This window comes from Panulirus ornatus, chromosome 63 (genome assembly GCF_036320965.1).
Source record: "Panulirus ornatus isolate Po-2019 chromosome 63, ASM3632096v1, whole genome shotgun sequence".
Lineage (NCBI taxonomy): Eukaryota > Metazoa > Arthropoda > Malacostraca > Decapoda > Palinuridae > Panulirus > Panulirus ornatus.
In genome coordinates this window covers 4,228,881-4,255,043 of record NC_092286.1, presented here as the reverse complement: position 1 = coordinate 4,255,043, position 26,163 = coordinate 4,228,881, and the positions used below count along the sequence as shown (strand labels likewise).

The 26,163-nt window shown below is 39.0% G+C and overlaps 1 protein-coding gene across 1 annotated transcript in view; it reads right to left on the bottom strand.

The window, feature by feature from the left end:
• Nucleotides 1-26,163, bottom strand: part of LOC139745905 (uncharacterized) — a 249,739-nt gene that overhangs the window by 9,857 nt on the left and 213,719 nt on the right. Inside the window, exons 2-15 of the mRNA XM_071656572.1 lie at nucleotides 16,283-16,389; nucleotides 11,927-12,003; nucleotides 10,874-10,949; nucleotides 10,298-10,380; nucleotides 9,875-9,999; nucleotides 8,898-8,965; nucleotides 8,520-8,696; nucleotides 7,824-7,993; nucleotides 6,711-6,929; nucleotides 5,853-6,111; nucleotides 2,373-2,513; nucleotides 1,655-1,827; nucleotides 1,309-1,510; nucleotides 216-399 (exon numbers count right to left, since the gene is read on the bottom strand). Coding sequence (XP_071512673.1) covers nucleotides 216-399; nucleotides 1,309-1,510; nucleotides 1,655-1,827; nucleotides 2,373-2,513; nucleotides 5,853-6,111; nucleotides 6,711-6,929; nucleotides 7,824-7,993; nucleotides 8,520-8,696; nucleotides 8,898-8,965; nucleotides 9,875-9,999; nucleotides 10,298-10,380; nucleotides 10,874-10,949; nucleotides 11,927-12,003; nucleotides 16,283-16,389 — 2,061 coding nt within the window. The remainder of the gene's footprint in view (nucleotides 1-215; nucleotides 400-1,308; nucleotides 1,511-1,654; nucleotides 1,828-2,372; nucleotides 2,514-5,852; nucleotides 6,112-6,710; nucleotides 6,930-7,823; nucleotides 7,994-8,519; nucleotides 8,697-8,897; nucleotides 8,966-9,874; nucleotides 10,000-10,297; nucleotides 10,381-10,873; nucleotides 10,950-11,926; nucleotides 12,004-16,282; nucleotides 16,390-26,163) is intronic.

The following is a 26,163-nucleotide window of genomic DNA, read 5'->3' as shown; positions in this document are numbered from 1 at the left end:
TCAAATTCTTATGAAAATTCATAATTCTATTCACTCAATCTTGCTATGAAGTGTTCTGAATTCTCTCTAAGTTGTTTTTTATGCCTGTTTAGTTTATCATATGCCATAACAGTATTCATCTTTGCTTTTTATGTATAAGTAGAGAGAAAAAACAACTGTAATAGAAGAAAGGTGATGTATTATATGTGCACTGGAGAGAAAAAAATGCTACTGACCATGTGGGTTTGATGCAGGCCCACTGTCTTCTGACCCTCCCAGACCAGGATAAAGGCAGTCAGGTGGTGCAAACCCTATATCACAATGACAGTGACCATTGTTGTTACACACACCATTGCCATGACAATTACAGCTAGCCAATTTCAAGGCGGCTACAGGCATACAGCGCTGGTTAACACACATCTGTTACAAGGGAGAGAGCATATTTTTCATAATACATAACAAAGCTGGTTGTTGTTTATATATACATTTTACATCCTTTGAATAATGTTAAACAACTAAGAATACTGTCAAAAACATTTAAAACAGTTTAGCATACATAAGAATTCATGAAAGTGAAAGAATTTATATGACTGATGTGAACAGGTTAAAGAATGTGTCTAAAGTACCAAGAGTCGAGGAAGCTGCTGGAGGCAAACCAGTTGCTATGGAGAGAAAAGAGCATTTAAGATGTAATAAAGGAATGATTTATATAGATTTTGGGTGTGGTTTGATGCTACACATTGTATAAGAACCTTGAGACGTTCAATGACTTCATGGATGGAGCTGTATGGGAGACCTTGGAAGGATATGGAAGCTGATAAGTGATAAGCAAGACTGGAAAAGGAAGGCAGTGGAAATTGAGGATGTTATTCTAAGTCACTGATATTACATTAATTAGCATGATAAAGGCAACAAATAATGTATGAATCTGGAAGGTGCATCGGAAGAGAAGTGAAAGTACATGCTACAACCAACAAGCAGGTGCTTGGGGAACACATGTAAAAGCCTCAAGCCAAGTTGGATGGTAAAGGTCATTATCAGGATAAGACATGCAAGCATCCAAAACCTTAATTCACTTCTCATAATCATAAAAGTAAAAGAGGAGGAATTACATTACCAAGGAACATAAAAGCAATACAATCAAAAGAATACCCAGAAAGAGGGTGAACAACTGCAGCTATAGTAAGGAACATAAAAGTATTAGCAAGGTGGAGGAGATGAGGAAAAACTCTTTTCTAAAAACTTAATACTCCTTTCACATTAACATCACATGCAAGTGCAGACAGATCTATTCCAAAACAATTAATGTCTATATAACTGCATGCCTACCTTGCCTGGGCCACACTTGGCTCCATCTGGCGCTAGGCCAGGATCAACCATGTCTAGTCCCATATCCACAAGGGCTACACGGCATGGGATGACACCTTTCTTACTCTTGAGAAAACTATGAGACATTTTGCTCACACTCTCCATTCCAAATTCCAGCCGCTCATTCAGGTGCATACAGTGCAGCATTCCACACTTTATATTCCTGTTTCATACAATGCAGAAAGGACATCATTATCAGAGGTAATAACTATAAACCAAATTTAAGTGGAATTTCTGAAATAGCAGCTTGAAAGTATAATTCATTTTCATCATATGTATCTCCTGTATGGTACAAACAAAAACTTACTCATTGCTGCACTTGTAATAGGTCTCATTGACCCAGTTGTATCCACAATTTCCATTATGACTACCCTGTGTATTCATCATATAACAACGATCATCAGAACTCTGGCCAGTGGGTCCCCAAAGAAGTTTACACTGCTCTCCATGTGTGCGACACATCCCAGAATGACAGAAGGCCTGTGACAAATTTGAAATATTAGCAAGTTAGCAAACATATACAAATGAAATAAAAAAGTTATGTTACTTAAATTGAGCATAACATGTACAGATGTAAAACTGTAAAATGCACATTACATAAAAGGAAAGCTAGTGCGATGAGGAAGAATGATCATTTAGAATGAGATGTAGAAAAATTACAAGAGGAGTATACTAAATGATGTCAATAAGTGCAGAAGGCTGAAGGTAAAGTGCTATAATGTTTGTAAAGATGATGCAGATTCATGCAGTATTCAGGTAGACTGCATGAACTAGGTTACTTAGCTGTGAAATAACATGGCATATTAGATACAGTTAGAGAAATTTTCATATTAGGAAGCTGAGTTAACTTGATTTAAGATATTTCTTAAATTTTAATGCAATCAATAGGCCTGAATAAAATCCATATGTAGGACCAAAAATGAGAATGTACTTTGGTAACACAAAAGCAAAACAACAGAAAATAATTAGGACCTATGTTTCTGCATGTCAAACAAGATAAACAACGAACAAATATCTACACAAACCTCTCCATTTAGGCATTCATGACCATTAGCTTTGAAAGCATCATCTGGGCAGTACTCAGAGTCACCAGTGCAGAACTCGGGGAGATCACACTCATGGACGGATGAACGACATTCCACACCAGCTAATCTTGGTCGACAAGTCTGCATAACGATAAATCTAACATCAATCAAATAATTAACTGGGTAATTAAAACATTATTGCCAATTTTGATTTTTGTTTTTATCAAGATTTTTTTAAGTCAAATAATAATAATAAAACAATACATATTCTGAAGGTTCAAATTCAATTCTTGCGACTATTGGAAGATTCCTGGAGAGCACTAAACAAAACAGTTTACTGATCTAAGTTAAAATTTCAATCAAGTCAAAATGGGATTGTTGTTCTTCACTACAAATAGAGTTAGTCAAAGACAATACACTTTCTGCTCTGTTTCATTTAGCCCTGAAGAATATTAACTTAATCAAGGAAGTAGAGGACTACCATAAATAATCCTAACCAATAATATAATACAACATAATTACATTATAAAATGAATTTCAGTTGCTAAACACAGCACACATTCACCAACAATTTATATCAACATGAAATCAAAGTAGAGGATCATAAACTGATACTACCTAACGCAAAATGAATTTGATTTTTCTTTATCTGCAGTAAATGAAGAAAATAATCAAGCCTGCCAACTCATTCTCAATCCTAAAGTTGTCTAAAACATCCATCCCTAAGGGGTTGCCTGAATCATTCTCGAGGGATCTTTCAAACTACCCACGGGACATGCACTGAAACACAGGTAATCCAATCCACTAAACACTTCGAAGAAATAAGCAAATGAATGTGTCCTTCATTTTTCACTTACTCTACATAACATTTTCAATGAGCTAATACTGTAAAGCTTCTTTTCTGAACTCAAATAATATGCAAACTCACACCTGTCAGGTAAAGGTACTGAGATAACAGCAGGCAAAACTACCAACATCAAGTATCCTTTATCCCCACATACCTAGTAGGCCATGAGCAATTGATGAGTGATCAGACTCACCCTCTTGTCACAGTCTCAAGGAACTTAAGCCTATCACACCAACTGATAAGCAGATGAAACCTGCCTATCATTCAGGCCAGTTAAAATAGGAAATCTCTTACTGCTCAAAGTAAAATAGGTCACTATGTAACTTCCACATGTTTAGAAGTTAAGGAACTCACTGTATTTCTACAAAATACCATGTGGTCAATTAATCTTGTAAGCAATTAAAATTCTAAAGGCATATTCTGTGAAAGCTAATTACACTAGTCAACTAAAATATTTTCCAATGGAAACAAATGCTTCTTATGTACTTTTGCAAGCTAAATCCAAATATGTTTTCAAGTTTCTCTACTGCCCATAGTTTTTTGTTCCAGCATACTCGCATATCATTCGTACAGTATATATGTATCAGTGCTCTACAGAGCATTTGAAACAAAAAGTTTAACAAACACTGCTTCTTTCCATTGTTTGTGAAATGCAGTAGCTTCTTTTTGAAAGCACAAGCCTACATAAATGAGCCACCAGGGGCCTGCAGAAACACGACTGGAAATGTTGGGACATTCAAACAGTGCTCACTCCTAAGAAGCAGTTCTCTGTCAGTTGCAAGCTTGAACTCAATGTCTAAACAGTCTTTTCCACTCTGTTGATAGATTGTGCCTTTGTGTATTCAAGTGTTGTGCTGATACTTTATCTTCATTGTAATGCCAAGAAACTGTGTAAATAGTCCGAATTCTTTCTGCTACATCTGTTGTGACCTGACATTCATATCGCAAAAATGTTCTTACACATCCCTCAAGAAAAAATGCTATACGCATTACTTTGGTTGTAAAGTGGGAGACCAGAATAAAAGCTGGGTCCCTCATATTTGTTGTCATGTGTCACGCTTCTCACAGCAGGAACAAAAGGTTCACGCTATATGCCTTTTGCCATTCCTATGGTTTGGAGAGAACCCAAAGATCATGCTTCGGATTGCTACTTCTGCCTGACAAATATAAATGGTATAACATCAAAATCCATGCATACTGTTAAATATCCTAATTTACAATCTGCTAGCAATGAGTCCAGTACCTCACAGTCAGGAATTACCTGTGCCAGAGCCTCCAATAAACATGATACTGAGTGACGATGAGTCTGGTGATGAGAGAGTAAGCCAAGTAGAGGATGATAGGGATCTAACATTTGAAGAGTGCTGTTCCTCAAGTAAACCACATTTGCCAAGTTAAGATTCTAATGATCTCATCTGCCATTCAAATCTGTCTAAGAAGCAAGACGAACTTTTGGGTTCCAGATGCAAGAGTTGAAATCTTCTCCAAAATGAAACTAAAAGTTTGTTTTTATTGGGATCGCCATGTTGTTTTCAAAGAATATTCCTCCCTTGAAGATGATGTGGTGTTTTACAATGATGTTCATTATGTTATGGAGGCACGTGGCCATAAATATAACACAGTAAGCTTGAAAGTGGTTCTACTCCACAGTGGAAATAAGTTCCCTCCATTCCTCTGGTTCATGCAGCTAACACAAAGGAATATAGGATAACAAGAAGTTTCTTTTAGAAAAAATTAAGTGTTTGCAGAGGCTCCCACTTAATGTTCCTACTGACTACTACTACTACCTATCTCCTACTCTCCTGGTTAAAAACTCACTACATTTAGTAATTTTATTTGCCTCAAATATTCACTGTATCTTTCACAAGTTCTTTCTGTCAATCCTATCATATACTTTCTTTAGATCCATGAATGCTACATACAATTAACTCTTCTGAAATGTATTTCTTGCTTAAATTCTTCAAAGAATATGGCTGGTCTGCTAATCCCCTTTCTTTACTAAAGCCACATGCTCCTCCCCATCACATACTATGCAAAAGCCACATCTCAATCACCATTCTCCCACATACCTTACCAGGTATACTCAAAGCATTCAGTTTTGTCCCCCTTATCTTTATATAAGGGCACTATAAATGCAATCTACCAGTCCACTGGCACCTCATCCTGGACCATAAAAATGTTCAACACCCTTAAAAAACAGTGTCACTCCCTTTTTTTTTGAGTAACTGAACTGCAAGTCTACTTACTCCTGCTACTGCCCAAACTTCATCTGAAGTAAGTTTTCATTATCTTCCTTCTTTTCACCATACAATTTGCGAGAACTCTCTCACTTTACATGCCACTCCTTCCCTAACATCTCACATTCAACAGTCTTTCATAATACTCACACCATTTCTTCATCTCCTCATTGCCTGTTAACACTTTCCTATCTGCTTCTATCACTGTCTCTTCCATTTGTTTTCTTATACTAAGACAAATATATTTACCTCCTAAAACATTTTGTTACTTCCTCTGAAGTTTACTGGCGCTCTGTCACATAATCAGTACAGTGATTTCTTTAATTCAAGAAATTGACTTAAGGATGGCAGAACAATAACTTATACTTATTCTAAATTTGTCAATTCTGAACTAACCTCTAAATCACAGCAGTGTCCTGTGGCACATGTGGCATTAGGATACAGCATGCAAGTTGATGCATTGCAACAGGTATTGGTGCAGTAGTCTGGTAATCCACAGTCACACTGTTCCCCAGGCTCTACAAAACCATTACCACAAACTGGGGAATCAAACAGGCTTTTCGGTTTATTCCTCAAGCAATAATCCATTGAACGCTCAAAGGACAAAGCCAAATATTCATAACTGCAGCTGCTCCAGTGAGTTGGACTCTTTGAGCTGAAAATAAAATTACTGCATTAATCTTATCACTTAATAGTAAAACAAACTACAATACTACATTAAACATAATGGTGCAAAACTGATTAGATAATTCTATTCAAAACAGTGCTCTATGACAATAAAAACAATTTCCTTCTCATAATAATACCAATTTCATACTTTTGTTTTTCTGTATTTAACTAGGCTGTTTCTTGTGGTCTCACATCTGGAGGTTTATTGATTATGGCAATAGGCAAATTTAAGTTTTCAGTCATAATCACTTACACTTTCTGTATATCAGTTTAGGAATTCAAAATTTCAGATTCTATAAATGATTTTTTTACATATGTGCAACTCCTCTATACATGTTTCAAAAAGACATCATTAACATTATTTCCATTTCATCTATGTTAAATATTGTACAGAAAATATTATCCCTAAATATGGCAAAATCAATAACTTTGGTAAAATAATCAGATCTATTATCAAAAACATGAGAAAGAACCAAGTGACTGCAATGCCACATCACATGACCATAAACTGAAACTCTCATTATCAAGGATTTCAAAGCACCCTTTAATAAGTTAATAATCTGCCTAAATTTGTGATAAACTTACCCTGAAGAAGGTGCCATGATGCACCTTTTGTCAGGACATTCACATTCTTCTTCATTATCATGTTCCATGCCAAAGTTGTGTCCCATCTCATGAGCTACTGTGGTGGCCACAAGACCAACTGTATCACTATGGTCCATGTTCACTCCTCCAGAATACTGATAAGTACATATTGGACCTTTTAAGGCCTTACCAACTACACCAGCATCAAACTGTTTCCCTCTGAAAGAAATGTACGTTATTAGTAAATTGTTTCAACACTTGCACTATAAATCTTGAAGATGAATCTATATCTTAAAATCTGTGGTAACATATTTCACTCTGATCTACTTCTTTCATAAATAATTTCAATCGATTAAAAACCTGTAGTTTCATTCATCTGACATGAAAAAAAAATCAGAAAAAAGACATTATAGTGTGAAATGTTTGACTTATTTCATTTGCTAGATTTCAGGGGTTATGAAAGCATAACTTATGCATATTCCACATACATAATTCAGAAAATCAAAGTCTGCAGCAACTTACTTAACAATCAATAATTAATAGTTCTAAAAAATGCTTTGGATGAAAAGGATATTCACATATTAAATACACAAAATAATCTTAATTTCAACTTCGTTATATCAAATGGCCCCTCCTTGCATTCTGAGCATTTTGTGTGGTGGGGTGGCGACAGGAATGGATGAAGGCAGCAAATATGAATATGTGTATATGTATATATGTATATGTCTGTGTATGTATATGTATGTATACGTTCAAATGTATGGGTATGTATATGTGTGTGTGTGGGCGTGTAAGAACATATATGTTTATGTGGGTGGGTTGAGCCATTCTTTTATCTGTTTCCTTATGCTACCTTGCTAATGCGGGAGACAGTGACAAAGTATAAAAAATAAATAAAATACTTTTCTTTCTTTCAAACTATTCGCCATTTCCCGCATTAGCGAAGTAGTGTTAAGAACAGAGGACTGGGCCTTTGAGGGAATACCCTCACCTGGCCCAATTCTCTGTTCCTTCTTTTGGAAAAAAAAAAAAAAAATACTATGCACACTTAAAAAAAATATTCATTTCTGGGAAAAGATAATTTAGACATACAGCATATAATGGCATTCTTACGTGAGCAACTGAGCATTGTCGTTTGGATGATCACTTATAAGTCTCACTTTTCTATAATTCAAGAAGTTTGTTAGTGTTTTGTCCCCATCTGTTGATATTTCCACCTGATCATCATCCTTCCACACTTCCACACCAACAAGGGCAATAAAAATGTTGAGTGGTCGGTATAACTGCAACAAAATATATATTTATTTATCTCGAGGCATTTTTTTAGGAGATATTTAATATATGCAAATAAGTAATTCAGTGAAATGACAAAAATCAAATTAAGGAAACGTTGAAAAAGTCTAGAAAAAGTAGGTGATTTACCACTTCATGAATATCCTGCTTTAAAGGATTACATCTTTTTAACATAAACCTGTAGTATCACAAAAGTAATTAGGCTATCTCATGAAAATATTCAAACTTGGAGTACACCAGTTATGGAGACTATTGCCATGGTCACCCTCTAGAGGAAGTTCCCAAAGGGAATGGGGCTTCAGAGATATAGATAGATAGATAAAGAAGATAGTAATATGACATAACACTAATGATTCTTTCTCAAATCCATCCAAGATGATTAGTTTTCCTTGCGTTACAAAATAATCGATGTATTCAGTTAAATACAATAGCCCAAATTATGCAAAATAAACAGAGTTGTTAGAAATCTAGAGAGCAGTTAATAAGAGAAATTAATAACTTCCAATATTAACATACTGCATTCACTATGTTGGCAATGTCTTTGCAACGATGATAGAGTTTTGCTACTTCATGGCCATGATTTTTGTATTCTGTTTTGTCAGTGACAAGTACTAACTCCACATATCTGGATAATGCATTTGCATTGAATGGACCACGAATATTGCTGCTGCTGCTGCTGCTGCTTCGCTTATACTGTAAATGGGGACAAATGAAAAATGTATATCAGAAATGGTAAGAGTACAACAGAAGAGGTATTGTACAGCAAACATATATGTGCAAATGTTTTGATGAAATAAATCAATCTGATGAAAGAAGATTTTTTAAAGCATAAAGTTTACCATAAACTGTACTTTTCTCAGAGAGAATTTATGAACCTGGATATAAAATACTTACTCTAAGTAATCTGGTGAATGTCTCATCATGAAATAGGTCCCGAACTGGGTGAGGTTTCCCTGAGTAACCTGTGGACACAAAATGGAAAAAAAATGATGACTCTATCATTGGTGTTAGTTCTGTTAACTGCTCTCCCATCTACAGAAGTAGGTGAATGAGCTAAAAAGTAAATGTCTTAAGACAATCAGTGAAGTGAGAAGGGTTGACCAAATAAGAAATGATGGGTAAGAGAAAGATGTGGTAATTAGTAAAATATGACTAAGAGAGCAGGGGAAGGTATGATAAAATGGTTTGAACATATGAAAAGGATGAACTGAAGAGAGGCTGACAAAGAGGCTATATATGTCAGAAGAAGAGGGAACATGGATGAGGGGAAAAATAAGGAAGGGTAGAAGAGAATGAAGATGCTTCCAGTGATCGGAGCCTGAACATGCAAAAGGGTGTGAGGCATACAGGGGAGAGAGTGATCTGGAGCAATGTTGTGTACAAGGGGTGACATGCTGTCAATGAGCTGATTCAAGGCATATGAAACATTCAGGGGAAACTCTGGAGAGGTCTGTGGGACATAACTGTGGACAGGGGAGCTTTATTTTCTGTACATTATACATGACAGCTAGAGAATGGCTGCACGCAAATGAGAATGTTAATCTGTTGCTGTAACTACTTAGCAATCTGTGATGAATCAATTGTTGACTGTGACTACCTTGAGGGTAAAAGGTCTTGAACAAACTAGACAGCTTTTACTGAACACTTTATAAGACAGAAAATACTGTAAACAGTACCAACCCTATCAAAAGGCTTAAAGGCTGTGGCCCAGACTAGGCACACTAATAAAATACCAACACCAATTTCTTATAAAAGAAAATGCAGACCACTGCAAATGTTGATACTACTGAAAAGAACCTCAAGACATAATAAAATATCATATTACATCCTTATTTTGAAAATCAAATATTCATGGAAAAAATTTTACTTACCGCAAGAAAAATTCTGCGGGATAACATTAGAATGTTTGAAGATATAGTGTGGACTGTTTACAGCCACAGGAGTCTCTGGTACCCGCTCCACATAATGCAATTCTTGGCCATCAAACACAACACCACTAGTGAGAGGCAATAAATTAGACTCACAGCTGTTTGAGCCTCCAGAGTAACACAGTAATACATAACAATTAATGAAAGGTCTTTTGAAGCTAAACTAGAGATAAATATGGATATTTCAAGATTACTAATATGAAGCAACATAACTATTTTCAGTTTTACAGGGCATCACCTTGTTCTAATTAATGTAAATGAAATATATGACGGTACTGGAAGTAAACCATGAGAGCAAAAGCCTATGATGTTCATTTCATAATGCATTTGAAAATGAAACAATCCAAAAGAATGATCAAAGCTTACCTGATGCCATGACAAGTGGACAAAGCTGCCCAAGACCCTGCTTGACCTCGAATAACTCCCTGATAATGACACAGGCCAGCCATCTGCAGAGCATTTCAATATTTCTTTATCTATCGACAGGTGAGGAATATGTCCAAATATCCAATCAATTAAATGATGACATACATGTTACTCGTAAGGGAGCAAAGCAGTGATAATATGCTACCAAAACAAGCAGTGTAATTTACTTATGACAAAATCATCTTTTAAAGAAAAAAGTAAAATGAATGTGGATCACATCAAATAGTCACTGTAGATACAATAATAAAAGGTTAGAGAGAGAATAGCAAATCAATCCCCATAAATTTCAAGAATTAATAGGTGTACAACGATGTAATATCACTAATACTGTAAACAGGTATTCACAATCTTTTCTGTTCTCAATGATGGGCAACAAATTCCATTTACAATACATCCAGCATTCTACTGAATTTAATCACTTTTGCAATGATCTACCTCTATAGCAACACTTCAGTATAAGAATTATGTAACTAGTCACTTGGATACAAAGAATTAGAAAAAAAAAAAAAAGCTTACCTCTGCCTCTGGCCGGTGCACATACTGAGAGCCATTATGATAATACTTTTCAAAATAATCTTTAGGTAACAAATCTCTGCAATGAAGATAAAAAAGGGGCTGGTAAATAATGGAAGCAGTTAGTTACCAAAAACAGACTGACATCCCCTAAAGATGTTCATTTTATTTATATTTTATTTTGCTTTGTCGCTGTCTCCCGCGTTTGCGAGGTAGCGCAAGGAAACAGACAAAAGAAATGGCCCAACCCACCCCCATATACATGTATATACATATACGTCCACACACGCAAATATTCATACCTATACATCTCAATGTACACATATATATACACACACAGACACATACATATATACCCATGCACACAATTCACACTGTCTGCCTTTATTCATTCCCATCCCCTAAAGATAATATCAAGAATAAAAACCCATGATCTAATACATCAAAGGGAGAGTTAATTAATGCTACACATATATTCATGTACAACTGACTCTAAATACTGCATACAAATGCCGCACGTATAGTATCTGCAAACTATACAGTAAAAACTGAGAGGGGCACTTGTGTGAGGACTATCAATATACACACATTCACTATGGTACAATTATAATGGAGCCAATTAGAAGAAAATCTATGAGGTGCTAATGCAGTGAAGAGGGTCAAGTCTTACACTCCTATATATCCTAAATGAAGAACGCCATTTGAGTCATGGCATGATCTTTTGGTACAATATAAACAACAGAACTGTGAGAAATCTGAACAGCAAGAACCTAATGTTAAAAAAATATCAGTAAGAAATAGAGATTCTATGTTATGTTTATGCCAGCAGGATAAAGGGGCTATCAAAAATAATAAAAGACTTGCCTACTTATGCGGTGCTGACAATTCTAAGAATGGGGATAAAATTTAAGGTGTGAAGCCAATTTTAGTTTGGAAAAGATAATCCTATGGAGGGGAGGAGAGGCCCAAACCAGGAAAAGACAGTCAAAGCCATGTACCAGAATCCTATTTACTTTATCAAAACAGCTTTAGTTGACGTAATTCAATATTACTTACCTATTTAATTGTAAATCTATTAATACATCTTTATCTCCCATGTTGATCCCTAGAGTGATATCATGCACATGACCATCCTGAAATATAATACTAAGTTTCAGAAGCTGTAACTAACATTACACACACACATATATATATATATATATTTTTTACATATTTGCCATTTCCCGCATTAGCGAGGTAGCGTTAAGAACAATGGACTGAGCCTTAGAGGGAATATCCTCACTTGGCCCCCTTCTCTGTTCCTTCTTTTGGAAAACTGAAAATGGAAGGGGAGGATTTCCAGCTCCCCGCTCCTTTCCCTTTTAGTCGCCTTCTACGACACGCAGGGAATACATGGGAAGTATTCTTTTTCCCCTATCCCCAGGGATAATATATATATATATATATATATATATATATATATATATATATATATATATATATATATATATATATATTTTTTTTTTTTTTCATCATATTTAAACGCCGTCTCCCGCGTTAGCGAGGTAGCGCAAGGAAACAGACGTGGAATGGCAGAACCCTCCCACATACACATGTATATACATAAACGCCCACACACGCACAAATACATACATATACATCTCAACGTACATATACATATACATACACAGACATAAACATGTATACACATGCACATATCCATGCTTACTGCCTTCATCCATTTCCCTCGCCACCCCGCCACACACGAAATAGCACCCCCCCCCCCCCACCTCACCCCCCCTCTCCAGCGAGGCAGCGCCAGAAACAGACATAGAGAGGCCACATTTGTTCACACTCATTCTCAAGCTATCATGTGTAATGCATCGAAACCACTGCTCCCTTTCCACATCCAGGCATTTCACATGCCCTGGTTCAATCCACTGACAACACGTCGACCCCGGTATACCACATCGTTCCACTCACTCTATTCCTTGCACGCCTTACACCCTCCTGTATGCTCAGGCCCCGATCGCACAAAATCTTTTTCACTCCATCCCTCATATATATATATATATATATATATATATATATATATATATATATATATATATATATATATATATATATATATATATATATATTTGCTTTATCGCTGTCTCCCGTGTTTGTAAGGTAGCGCAAGGAAACAGACGAAAGAAATGGCCCAACCCACCCCCATACACATGCCTTGATTCAATCCACTGACAGCACGTCAACCCCGGTATACCACATCGCTCCAATTCACTCTATTCTTTGCCCTCCTTTCACCCTCCTGCATGTTCAGGCCCCGATCACACAAAATCTTTTTCACTCCATCTTTCCACCTCCAATTTGGTCTCCCTCTTCTCCTCGTTCCCTCCACCTCCGACACATATATCCTCTTGGTCAATCTTTCCTCACTCATTCTCTCCATGTGACCAAACCATTTCAAAACACCCTCTTCTGCTCTCTCAACCACGCTCTTTTTATTTCCACACATCTCTCTTACCCTTACGTTACTTACTCGATCAAACCACCTCACACCACACACTGTCCTCAAACATCTCATTTCCAGCACATCCATCCTCCTGCGCACAACTCTATTTATTTATTTTGCTTTATCGCTGTCTCCCGCATTAGCGAGGTAGCGCAAGGAAACAGACGAAAGAATGGCCCAACCCGCCCACATACAAATGTATATACATACATGTCTACACATGCACAATATACATACCTATACATCTCAATGTACACATATATATACACACACAGACATATACATATATACACATGTACATAATTCATACTGTCTGCCTTTATTTGTTCCCATCGCCACCTCGCCACACATGGAATAACAACCCCCTCCCCCCTCATGTGTGTGAGGTAGCGCTAGGAAAAACACCAAAGGCCCCATTCATTCACACTCAGTCTCTAGCTGTCATGTAATAATGCACCAAAACCACAGCTCCCTTTCCACATCCAGGCCCCACACACTTTGCATGGTTTACCCCAGCCGCTTCACATGCCCTGGTTCAATCCATTGACTGCACGTCGACCCCGGTATACCACATCGTTCCAATTCACTCCATTCCTTGCACGCCTTCCACCCTCCTGCATGTTCAGGCCCCGATCACTCAAAATCTTTTTCACTCCATCTTTCCACCTCCAATTTGGTCTCCCACTCCTCCTCGTTCCCTCCACCTCTGACACATATATCCTCTTGGTCAATCTTTCCCCACTCATTCTCTCCATGTGACCAAACCATTTCAAAACACCCTCTTCTGCTCTCTCAACTACACTCTTTTTATTTCCACACATCTCTCTCACCCTTACATTACTTACTCGATCAAACCACCTCACACCACATATTGTCCTCAAACATCTCATTTCCAGCACATCCACCCTCCTGCGCACAACTCTATCCATAGCCCACGCCTTGCAACCATACATTGTTGGAACCACTATTCCTTCAAACATACCCATTTTTGCTTTCCGAGATAATGTTCTCGACTTCCAAACATTCTTCAAGGCTCCCAGAATTTTCGCCCCCTCCCCCACCCTATGATTCACTTCCGCTTCCATGGTTCCATCCACTGCCAGATCCACTCCCAGATATCTAAAACACTTCACTTCCTCCAGCTTTTCTCCATTCAAACTTACCTCCCAATTGACTTGACCCTCAACCCTTCTGTACCTAATAACCTTGCTCTTATTCACATTTACTCTTAACTTTCTTCTTTCACACACTTTACTAAACTCAGTCACCAGCTTCTGCAGTTTCTTACATGAATCAGCCACCAGCGCTGTATCATCAGCGAACAACAACTGACTCACTTCCCAAGCTCTCTCATCCACAACAGACTGCATACTTGCCCCTCTTTCCAAAACTCTTGCATTCACCTCCCTAACAACCCCATCCATAAACAAATTAAACAACCATGGAGACATCACACACCCCTGCCGCAAACCTACATTCACTGAGAACCAATCACTTTCCTCTCTTCCTACACGTACACATGCCTTACATCCTCGATAAAAACTTTTCACTGCTTCTAACAACTTGCCTCCCACACCATATATTCTTAATACCTTCCACAGAGCATCTCTATCAACTCTATCATATGCCTTCTCCAGATCCAAAAATGCTACATACAAATGCTATATATATATATATATATATATATATATATATATATATATATATATATATATATATTATATATATAATATATATATATTTTTTTTCCAAAAGAGGGAACAGAGAAGGGGGCCAGGTGAGGATATTCCCTCAAAGGCCCAGTCCTCTGTTCTTAACGCTACCTCGCTATCGCGGGAAATGGCGAATAGTATGAAAAAAAAAAAATATTGGAAAGGATCACAATTTTGTGCATGATCAAGATATTCCTATGAGTCCACGGGGAAAATGAAACACGATAAGTTCCCAAGTGCACTTTCGTGTAATAATCACATCATCAAGGGAGACACAAGAGAGAAATATAAGTCAGTTGATATACATCAAAGAGACGAAGCTAGGACGCAGGTTTACCAAATGGCGTCCTAGCTTCGTCTCTTCGATGTATATGACCTATATTTCTCTCTTGTGTCTCCCCTGATGATGTGATTATTACACGAAAGTGCACTTGGGAACTTATCGCCTTTCATTTTCCCCGTGGACTAATAGGAATATATATATATATATATATATATATATATATATATATATATATATATATATATATATATATATATATATATATATATATATATATATATATTATGAAGATTATTACTTAATCATTCCTTAGTACACAACATTCTGAAAAGAGTACTGTAGAATATGTGAAAGTAAATAAACCGTAAAATTTTTTCAATAAGTTTTGAATGTTTTGAAATTAAGTCACTAACGATCGATAAGAGTTAACGAACTCCATCTATTTCACCCATTTTCTCCTGTAATCATCTGAAAACATAGATAATCTTTATTTCACGTATAAAGTACTCACAAAAGAAAGAACTGTGAACCAAGAATACCTGAAAAATGTATTTCATTGTATGAACTATAAACTATACGAAAGTACAAACATCTCAAAAATGTCTATGGACTTAAACATTTCGCAAATACGCTTATGCGCTTGGAGCACATTTTTCACAAACAAAAACATTTATAAATACACAATTCACACTTCGTATAGTACAGCATAGCTCCACCCCATTCACAAGCTTCTTCGTCCTGATATGAATAAAATAAAAATTCAAGACTTGAAATAAGAGTTACACATTTAAACTTTTGTGTAAAAGAGATGGCTACTCTATGGCTGGCTTCTGACATAACTAAAAGCCTTGGGCTTGAACTACAATTTGTACGTTCATACTTCGGTGTGGAGGGATGGCTATACTCTATGGCTGGCTTCTGACCTTGTGGGCAGTGGTGGTGATGTGTCGTTTGGTCCTGGTGTGGGTGAGGTGTGGCGTGACCAGGGTGTGACTTGTGAACTCCCGCACCGGCCCGCCGCCGCGACCACCTGGAAAGGACCATAGCAGGGTCATTAAGGAAATCACACCGGTAATTGGGATGGTTAAGAAGGCAAAGATGGTCATCATTACTAATTTACAGAAAACCATCATTAACTTCCTCTAACTTAACCTGATTCACTTACATCTTCCTACTGTAATAAGAATGTTTTATTTCAGCCATTCTGGGATTAATTTGTGGAAACCTGGGCAAGTCAGGCTGACACTAGCCCACACTGTAATACACTTGGCATTCTGGTAGCACCCCTGAGCTCACTGTCACACACACACACACACACACGAACTCCAAAACTTTTACAAGCATTACGACGTTCTTTAAGCTACAACACGCACAATAGTTTGTAAAAATATTTCCCGTTCTCATTCTATCAGTCTCCTGCAAGTCTTTTTTCCTCTCTTTTGTCTCCCTGAAAACATCACTTACACATGTATAGTGGCAGATAGGAATTCCATTTGTTTCACAGTCGTATAGCAGATCAGCAACAGCCCATGATGCATACACTCACACCTTACATGCAATTCTACGCCAATGCTAGGGGCTTAACTCTACCTCTGCAGTCTGTTCTGGGGCCATGAGCGTGTAGTACAAATCATATGCGACCTTGATATAGAGATATGGAGCACAAACACAACAGGGAAAGGATCTGGAGATGCCCAATAAAAATTCGCAGAAACTGAGAAACTATTTCAGATTCCAACATACATTCAAGAACCAGAGCCGTTCAGTAAAGAAGTCAAAACATAGACTTTGGTATAGGTATGCCATTGAGTTAAAAAGTGAGCTTTGATACATTTCTAGTTTTATGCACATACTGTATAGAATAATAGTGGTAATATTAATGCAAATATGGAAAGGCAGATGATACTGAATGAGGGAAATCCTACATAAAGACCAGATGCATCTATAACACAGCAAAAACAATCACGAAAACTGGGATATCTTTACCTTAACAATAAATGATCGAAGATATGAAATATATATATATATATATATATATATATATATATATATATATATATATATATATATATATATATATATATATATATATAAATGAATGAATGAATAACGACGAAAAGCTGAAGCCTGTAAAGACATCACTCCCATGACCGGAAGTGGTGTTGGTGGGCGGCTGTAGCCATGCTTAGCTCCGCCCTCCCATTTCCTGCTCGGAGAGTTATAATCTCGTCGACGAGTTCACCAGCCTTCGAGATAACGACCTTATTTACAGACAACCAATCAAGTTCATCTACCAAAAAAATACACATAAATTTCATCTTAAATTACTCTTTACACTCTCAGTTTCCATTAAACGCGAACCACCAGGAAACGTGAGGCAAGGCTGGTCGCAGCTGTGAGAGCGGGTGGAGGTAGACGCGTCTCCCGCGGATCGACTCCCATTATAATGCTTACCTCTTTACTGACCTGTTGCCAGCAAAATGTTCATGACTTTTAATTCAAAATTAATTAGAATCAGACGTGTTCACCTGGTACTGAAAGATTTAGACCATTACATACCGGATGATGGAAGTGACAGTATGCAAGCTTACCTTCATCAGAGAATAATGGTAGGCTCAAACAAGTCTTGAACTTTGGTGCTCTTGAGGTGGGATTTACTTACGAGTGGGTCATTCATTCAGCCAAGGGTCTTAACGCTCCAGCAAAAAACATTACGCATATAAACAAATGGGTTTCCTTTTCCAAACTGCTTAAAAAAATCATGTGTAATTTAGTTTTCACACGTATGTACGTATGTATGTATGTATGTATGTATGTATGTATGTATGTATGTATTGGCATTATAGAACTCAGCCTGCAAGTGTTAACACCCTGAATAAGAAGTCAACCCCCTCCCCAAAGCCCGTGTCGTCGTCAGGGCCGATAAAGAATACAGAACTGTTGAGGGCCTCCCTCACCCTCGAGGAGTCCCCCTTTACCCTGCTCCTGCGCGGAGCGCAACCTGCAGGCGGCAGGAAACCCATCAACGGAGTGCTAAGATTAAATGATAATAATAATAATTATAATAATAATAATAATAATAATAATAATAATAAGTATTTACAAACAGAGGATATTTCATTTCATTAACTTACATGATGTATTTTTTTACCCCTCTTGTCAAGAGAATGGTCATCATATATTCACCACCTCACGCGTACTTTACATTACCTTATTTCACCTTAATTAGTTTTGGTCAGAGCTCACGTATCCATTATTCATGGATCTACTAGTCTGTTAGTGGCGGCGGTGGCAGGCAGTCAGGCAGTCACGTGCAGCCAACACTAAGGACCGCCACATCCGGTACCTCTTGAAGGCTATTAACCAACTTCCTCCTGAGTGATCTGGAGTGGCTGGTGGACGGCACTTATAACTGGCCGATCAACTGTCTTGGCCAACACACGCTGATGGCCCTCTTGGCCAGCATATGTTGGCAGTCAGCCACATGTTGATAGTCCTATCGGCCAGCGCATGTTGAGCCTATAATTCACATGGCCCCGAACACCCCCCCCGGCCAGAGCTGTACTATCGCGGGCGGCTCCATCAATCCGACCGCTCCGTCAACATCCAATTTAACCCGAAGTCAATAAACTGGCGCGCGGGCCGGCCATGGGGAAGGGGACATGACACACACTCATCTGCCAGGCCCACCCTACCACGGCCCACGGTGTCACGACCAAGACCCACCATAACGTAAACCCCACTGTCTACCCAGGTCTCCAGTACCCTATCGTGCAGGCCCAGGCGTCATGACGCTCCCCCTGGAATCGAAGAAGGGGTATAAACAACAGGGCCACGGGATTATTCTTGATTGAAAATAAAACAAAATCCATCGGGCTCCCTGCAGTATGGTAGCCAAGCACTTAGAGGTGAGGCCATCATTCACAAGGGTAGTATTGTCGTACTAAATGGTCGTGCCGTCGTGCTCAAGGTGGCTGAGAGGAAAGGGAACTTCTGAAGTATCTTTTCTCAATCTATGTGTTTGTCTGTCCGCCTGCCTTCCTCGCTGTTTGCCTCTCCTCTGTCTTTCTGTCCTGTTTTCGAAACACTCCCAGCTCATCCCTACGGGGGAGGTAACCCCGCCTTTTATGTTGGAGTTCCGTGCCTCCAGCAGGAGGCCCAGGCCGGGACTACCATTGACCACTCCCCTCCGCCAGTTCTCCCGCCAGGAATACAATATGTATAAAGCTCCGTTTTCTTTACAACGAGAGGCTACACTCTGTACATTATTCAACACCAAACACAAACACCTGCCACACACACCTCCCTACAGGAGAGCTCTTGACTTCCTCGTCCGGAGGGAGAACACGTAACATCGAAAAGTCGCAGGGTAAGGATGTACTGTGACCTTAGCCTGAGAGTAACGTATCACACATCATTTCACAACATTCTGCAATTATCCTCTGTGTTATGATGTTCATGTCCTCAATTATATAAATCCATACAATACACACACATTATTTTTTTTTCCAAAAGTTTTATTTATTTGTTTATTTTATAGCGCTACCTCGCTAACGCGGGAGACAGCGATAAAGCAAAATAATAATAATAATAATAATAATAATAATAATAATAATAATAATATATATATAATTATATATATATATATATATATATATATATATATATATATATATATTTTTTTTTTTTTTTTTTTTTTTTTATACTTTGTCGCTGTCTCCCGCGTCTGCGAGGTAGCGCAAGGAAACAGACGAAAGAAATGGCCCCACCCCCCCCCCCCCATACACATGTACATACACACGTCCACACACGCAAATATACATACCTACACAGCTTTCCATGGTTTACCCCAGACGCTTCACATGCCTTGCTTCAATCCACTGACAGCACGTCAACCCCTGTATACCACATGACTCCAATTCACTCTATTTCTTGCCCTCCTTTCACCCTCCTGCATGTTCAGGCCCCGATCACACAAAATCTTCTTCACTCCATCTTTCCACCTCCAATTTGGTCTCCCTCTTCTCCTCGTTCCCTCCACCTCCGACACATATATCCTCTTGGTCAATCTCTCCTCACTCATTCTCTCCATGTGCCCAAACCATTTCAAAACACCCTCTTCTGCTCTCTCAACCACGCTCTTTTTATTTCCACACATCTCTCTTACCCTTACGTTACTTACTCGATCAAACCACCTCACACCACACATTGTCCTCAAACATCTCATTTCCAGCACATCCATCCTCCTGCGCACATCTCTATCCATAGCCCACGCCTCGCAACCATACAACATTGTTGGAACCACTATTCCCTCAAACATACCCATTTTTGCTTTCCGAGATAATGTTCTCGACTTCCACACATTTTTCAAGGCTCCCAAAATTTTCGCCCCCTCCCCCACCCTATGATCCACTTCCGCTTCCATGGTTCCGTCCGCTGACAGATCCACTCCCAGATATCTAAAACACTTCACTTCCTCCAGTTTTTCTCCATTCAAACTCACCTCCCAATTGACTTGACCCTCACCCCTACTGTACCTAATAACCTTGCTCTTATTCACATTTACTCTCAACTTTCTTCTTCCACACACTTTACCAAACTCAGTCACCAGCTTCTGCAGTTTCTCACATGAATCAGCCACCAGCGCTGTATCATCAGCGAACAACAACTGACTCACTTCCCAAGCTCTCTCATCCCCAACAGACTTCATACTTGCCCCTCTTTCCAGGACTCTTGCATTTACCTCCCTTACAACCCCATCCATAAACAAATTAAACAACCATGGAGACATCACACACCCCTGCCGCAAACCTACATTCACTGAGAACCAATCACTTTCCTCTCTTCCTACACGTACACATGCCTTACATCCTCGATAAAAACTTTTCACTGCTTCTAACAACTTGCCTCCCACACCATATATTCTTAATACCTTCCACAGAGCATCTCTATCAACTCTATCATATGCCTTCTCCAGATCCATAAATGCTACATACAAATCCATTTGCTTTTCTAAGTATTTCTCACATACATTCTTCAAAGCAAACACCTGATCCACACATCCTCTACCACTTCTGAAACCGCACTGCTCTTCCCCAATCTGATGCTCTGTACATGCCTTCACCCTCTCAATCAATACCCTCCCATATAATTTACCAGGAATACTCAACAAACTTATACCTCTGTAATTTGAGCACTCACTCTTATCCCCTTTGCCTTTGTACAATGGCACTATGCACGCATTCCGCCAATCCTCAGGCACCTCACCATGAGTCATACATACATTAAATAACCTTACCAACCAGTCAACAATACAGTCACCCCCTTTCTTAATAAATTCCACTGCAATACCATCCAATATATATATATATATATTGTAATTTCTTCCATGACGAAGTAGTTGAACTTATCGCCAGTGACAATATGTCATCTTCAGTAGCCTGGTTAATACCTCTTTGCCTATTACAACTGAGCTTTCCACAAGGACTTTAGCATCATTTGCAAATAACCACACGGAGCTGTTGTTTATTCACTTTTGTATCGCATACGAGAAGAAAATCTAAACTCTGGTGCCGTTCCCTGGGTTCAGGTTATTCCACCGTGAAGGAAACCATGAGTCCCGCAGTCCATAACAAAACAGGTAAAACAGGCAATCAGTTACAAATCAGAAAGTCCGCCACTGCGGCGTAAAATGCAGGTCTGGGCGACCTGGTCAAATGCTGAAGCGCTCATCAAAATGCACCTGCGTATGACGCTACATGACCGTATATCACACACCGGCTGAGAATTGAATTCGGATGTAAAATTTCACCAAAGGTGTGGGTGTGCACGCACACGGACACGAACAGGGACGCCGAGAATAGGCGAATATGTCTTCCTCTTTTCGTAAAGACGAACTACAAACAGCACGCACATGGAATTAAACACGTATATACACAAACCCGTTAATTACACACATGGAGTTCGAACCCTGTGGGCAGTGGTCGGCCCACAGCTAATTCCAGGTGTTCATCCTTACCACAGGGCTTGTGGATAAGTGGGTAACTACTAGCTTGGGCTAGGGTGTGTGCGTACATGCACAGATACACAGATCAATAACTTGGTACATACAAGGTTAAGAGACGAGGCAACACGAATGTAACACACTCTCCCTGTAACTCACATATAGTAACCAAACACACACACCTATACTTACGTACAGCATCAATCATACAGTAGTCATGTATAATGCAGTACTTGCAGCCCTGTACCTGAACACGAAAAAAAATATATACTCGGATGATAAAGAAAGCAGAAAAAGAGGAAGGGCATCATAATTGTACAAATAAATTAATGAATAATGTGTGTAATATAATCCAAACGAAATAAGTGTATGGTTTTTAAGTAAACACTGAGCAGGGTCAGAAAATACCCCAGCGGAAGGAGGCGTCGAGCGGCCCACGTAACTGACTCCGCCAGATTTAAACCGGCACCAGCCTGGCGGCCAGCCTCATACCTCATGACACACACACACACTCACACCTCATGACACACACACACACACACACACACACACACACACACACACATACTCCTAAAAAAGACAGACACTGAGTATTACTCCACTGTTCTCATATAACACAAGTGCACAAAGGAAATAGAGCGAGAGAATACATTTTAAAAGTACCAAATACATACGTAAAATATAACGAAGTACGCAATCAAAAACATAATTCTTGATACGTAATATTCATTAAGCACTAGTTCTCAATATTAATTGACCATTCGGGTAAAACTCATCAGAAAAATGATGTCATTTCGTCTGGTGTAGTATGTCAGTGGCTGGCGCGTATATAATAATGTTTTAGATGCTCGTCTCTGTAAAATGAATTACATAACTAAGGTTATAAAGGCGGCATGAACGCTCGACAAAATCACCGTGAGATTTAGTAATTAATAGAATGATCCAAGGCAAATGAACGACCAAGGTTCACCATAAGATGTAAATAATAATACTCCGGACCTCACGAAGAAACTATGTTCATATTTACCTGAGTTTTCATAAGGTCTAATATGTGTTGTTGGGGTTGTTCTTAGCTACTGTATGGTGGGATAAAGTGTTACTGAATGATGAGATACAGTGTTACTACTATGATGGGATATAGTGTTACCATTGTATGGTGGGATAAAGTGTTACCATTGTATGGTGGGATATAATGTTACCTTTGTATGGTGAGATAGTGTTACTATTGTATGGTGGGATAGTGTTACTATTGTATGGTGGGATAGTGTTACCACTGTATGGTGGGATAAAGTGTTACCATTGTATGGTGGGATGTAATGTTACCATTGTATGGTGGGATAGTGTTACTACTGTATGGTGGCGTATAGTGTTACCATTAAAGTACGAGAACATACGTTGACACCACTGTATGAGGTAGATGAATGCAACTAATTTCCACTACAAGAACGGAGAGGTTACTCCTACCCATCCTACGGCCGGTGGCGCACGGTTCTGGGGGGGACTGGGCCCTCGAAGGACTGAGTTACGGGTTGTATGGTGAAGAAAAAATGTTATTGAGGACTGGGTAGCAATGAATGAATCACTCAACGATCTACATAGCAAGTGAACTGTTTCACAAAGACTGAGGGAAAAAAAAAGGATTGAATTATATAACATGTTTTGTAATAAATTATATAACATGTTCTGTAATAAATGAATCATTTACAAAAGGCAAAGTCAGGGGTACTTTTCCAAGTATCCGAGGTAAAATATTGTTATGGAAGAAATACTTTTACATATCGTATGTGGGTAATAATAATAATAATAATAATAATAATAATAATAATAATAATAATCATATATTCCCCTAAGCCCCTTGCTAGTCCGCCATCTTGCTCCATTCAGTTTGAGCATTATTAATTTCCGGCCCGGTCCTGTATTTTCATTCAAGGTTTTGAAGCATTATTAATTTCCAAAACTTTAAAACAGCGAACAAAATGTTCAAGATAATAACGCTCTTAACTGCCGCGCCAGATGCCATGTCAGGTTTTGTACGTGAATATCAGTGGATTTGTGATGATCATTTGTGTGTTACGAGGTCAACACTAGTGTTGCCCCGTCTCTTAACCTTGTACATATGTATCATGTCTTTTCGTATGTATGTATGTACACACACACACACACACACACACACACACACACACATACCCACCCGAGTCTATGCCAGGTGTCTCATTTTATCGATCAGCCCCTTGGGGAGGATGAACGGGTGGGTGAACGGTGCCGTCACCAAGATTCGAACCTGTGAGGGTCTGATCCCAGCGGGCCCGTGCATGCGTGATGGTCAGAAACGCTGACCGCTACACCACGGAGGTCCGTGTCCGTGTGTGAGTGTGTGCGAGTTTATAGATGTATTCCTGTAGACAATTTACAAAATGTTTGATGATGATAGTATTAATAATAATAATAATAATAATAATAATAATAATAATAATAATAATAATAATAATAATGTATATATTCACGTATGTATACATTAGTAGCAATGTATGGCATAGATTCATGATCAGAGTAACTGACACACGAACGCACGCGGTCATTGTAAGTCTCAGGGGGTTAATTTCATAATTTCTCTCTCTCTCTCTCTCTCTCTCTCTCTCTCTTTATATATATATATATATATATATATATATATATATATATATATATATATATATATATATATATATCATTGCTGTCTCTCATCCCAAAATCATTTTGAACCCCCTCCCCCCTTTCCAAAACCACTAGTATAACCCCCCCCCCCCTCCGTTATTAAACCCACCATTAAAACCCCCTCTCCCTTGCCAAAGCCATCACTAAAATCCCTCCCTCTACGAAACCACCATGAAACTGCCTATACCCGTCTACCACACTTGGCTACCACAAACCATCACCTTACCACGACCACCTACTCACACCAGACCCACCCCTAACAACCGTCCGCCACCTCCCACCACATAAACCACCTATCTCTAACTACCACCACTAACAGCAACCACTACCATCACCATAACCACCCCCCCTAATCCCCTACCACTAACCAACCAACCACGACAGCTACTATCAACCAAATCCCATCTACAACCACCACCACCACACCCTCCTCCACCACATCACCATGTACCACCACCACCACTCAACACACCCTCCTCCACCACATCACCATGTACCACCACCACACAATACCCTGCCACACAACTAGGCAAGCACTGTACAAATTCATTATCTTTTTTTTTCACCCACGCGAACTAAATAATTCACATATTGGCCCACTCCGCTATCCACATGGCTGGAAGTAATTTCAATTTCACGCTCATGATGTCAGCTATTTTGGGGACCATTGATGCGGAAACTGAATTAATGGGTGGCAAATGGTGTCCAGCCGCCCACTGCGGTGTGTGGGTGGGTGGGTGGGTGACTGCCGCCTACCGTGGGGTGTGGGTGGGCGACCGACGCCAACTGCTGTGGTGCGTGGGTCGGGCAGGGTGGTTTTGACAGCCCCCAAGAACTCGATTACAAAAGCACCGCTGGAGTGTGAAAGCAGTGTTAAGACGTTCTCTTTGAGGGCAAATTTCCCCTGAAGAGCCTACATAATACGTAAGAAGCAACCAGACCATCTCAGTCATCAGGTGTGTCCGCTCTCTCTCTCTCTATCTCTCTCTCTCTCTCTCTCTCTCTCTCTCTCTCTCCATCCCAGCCGTATTGATGAAGATGGCAGCTCTCTTCACAAGCTCTTTCCAACGCTGAAATTTCCCTAAACGAATTCCTCGGTGGGCGAGG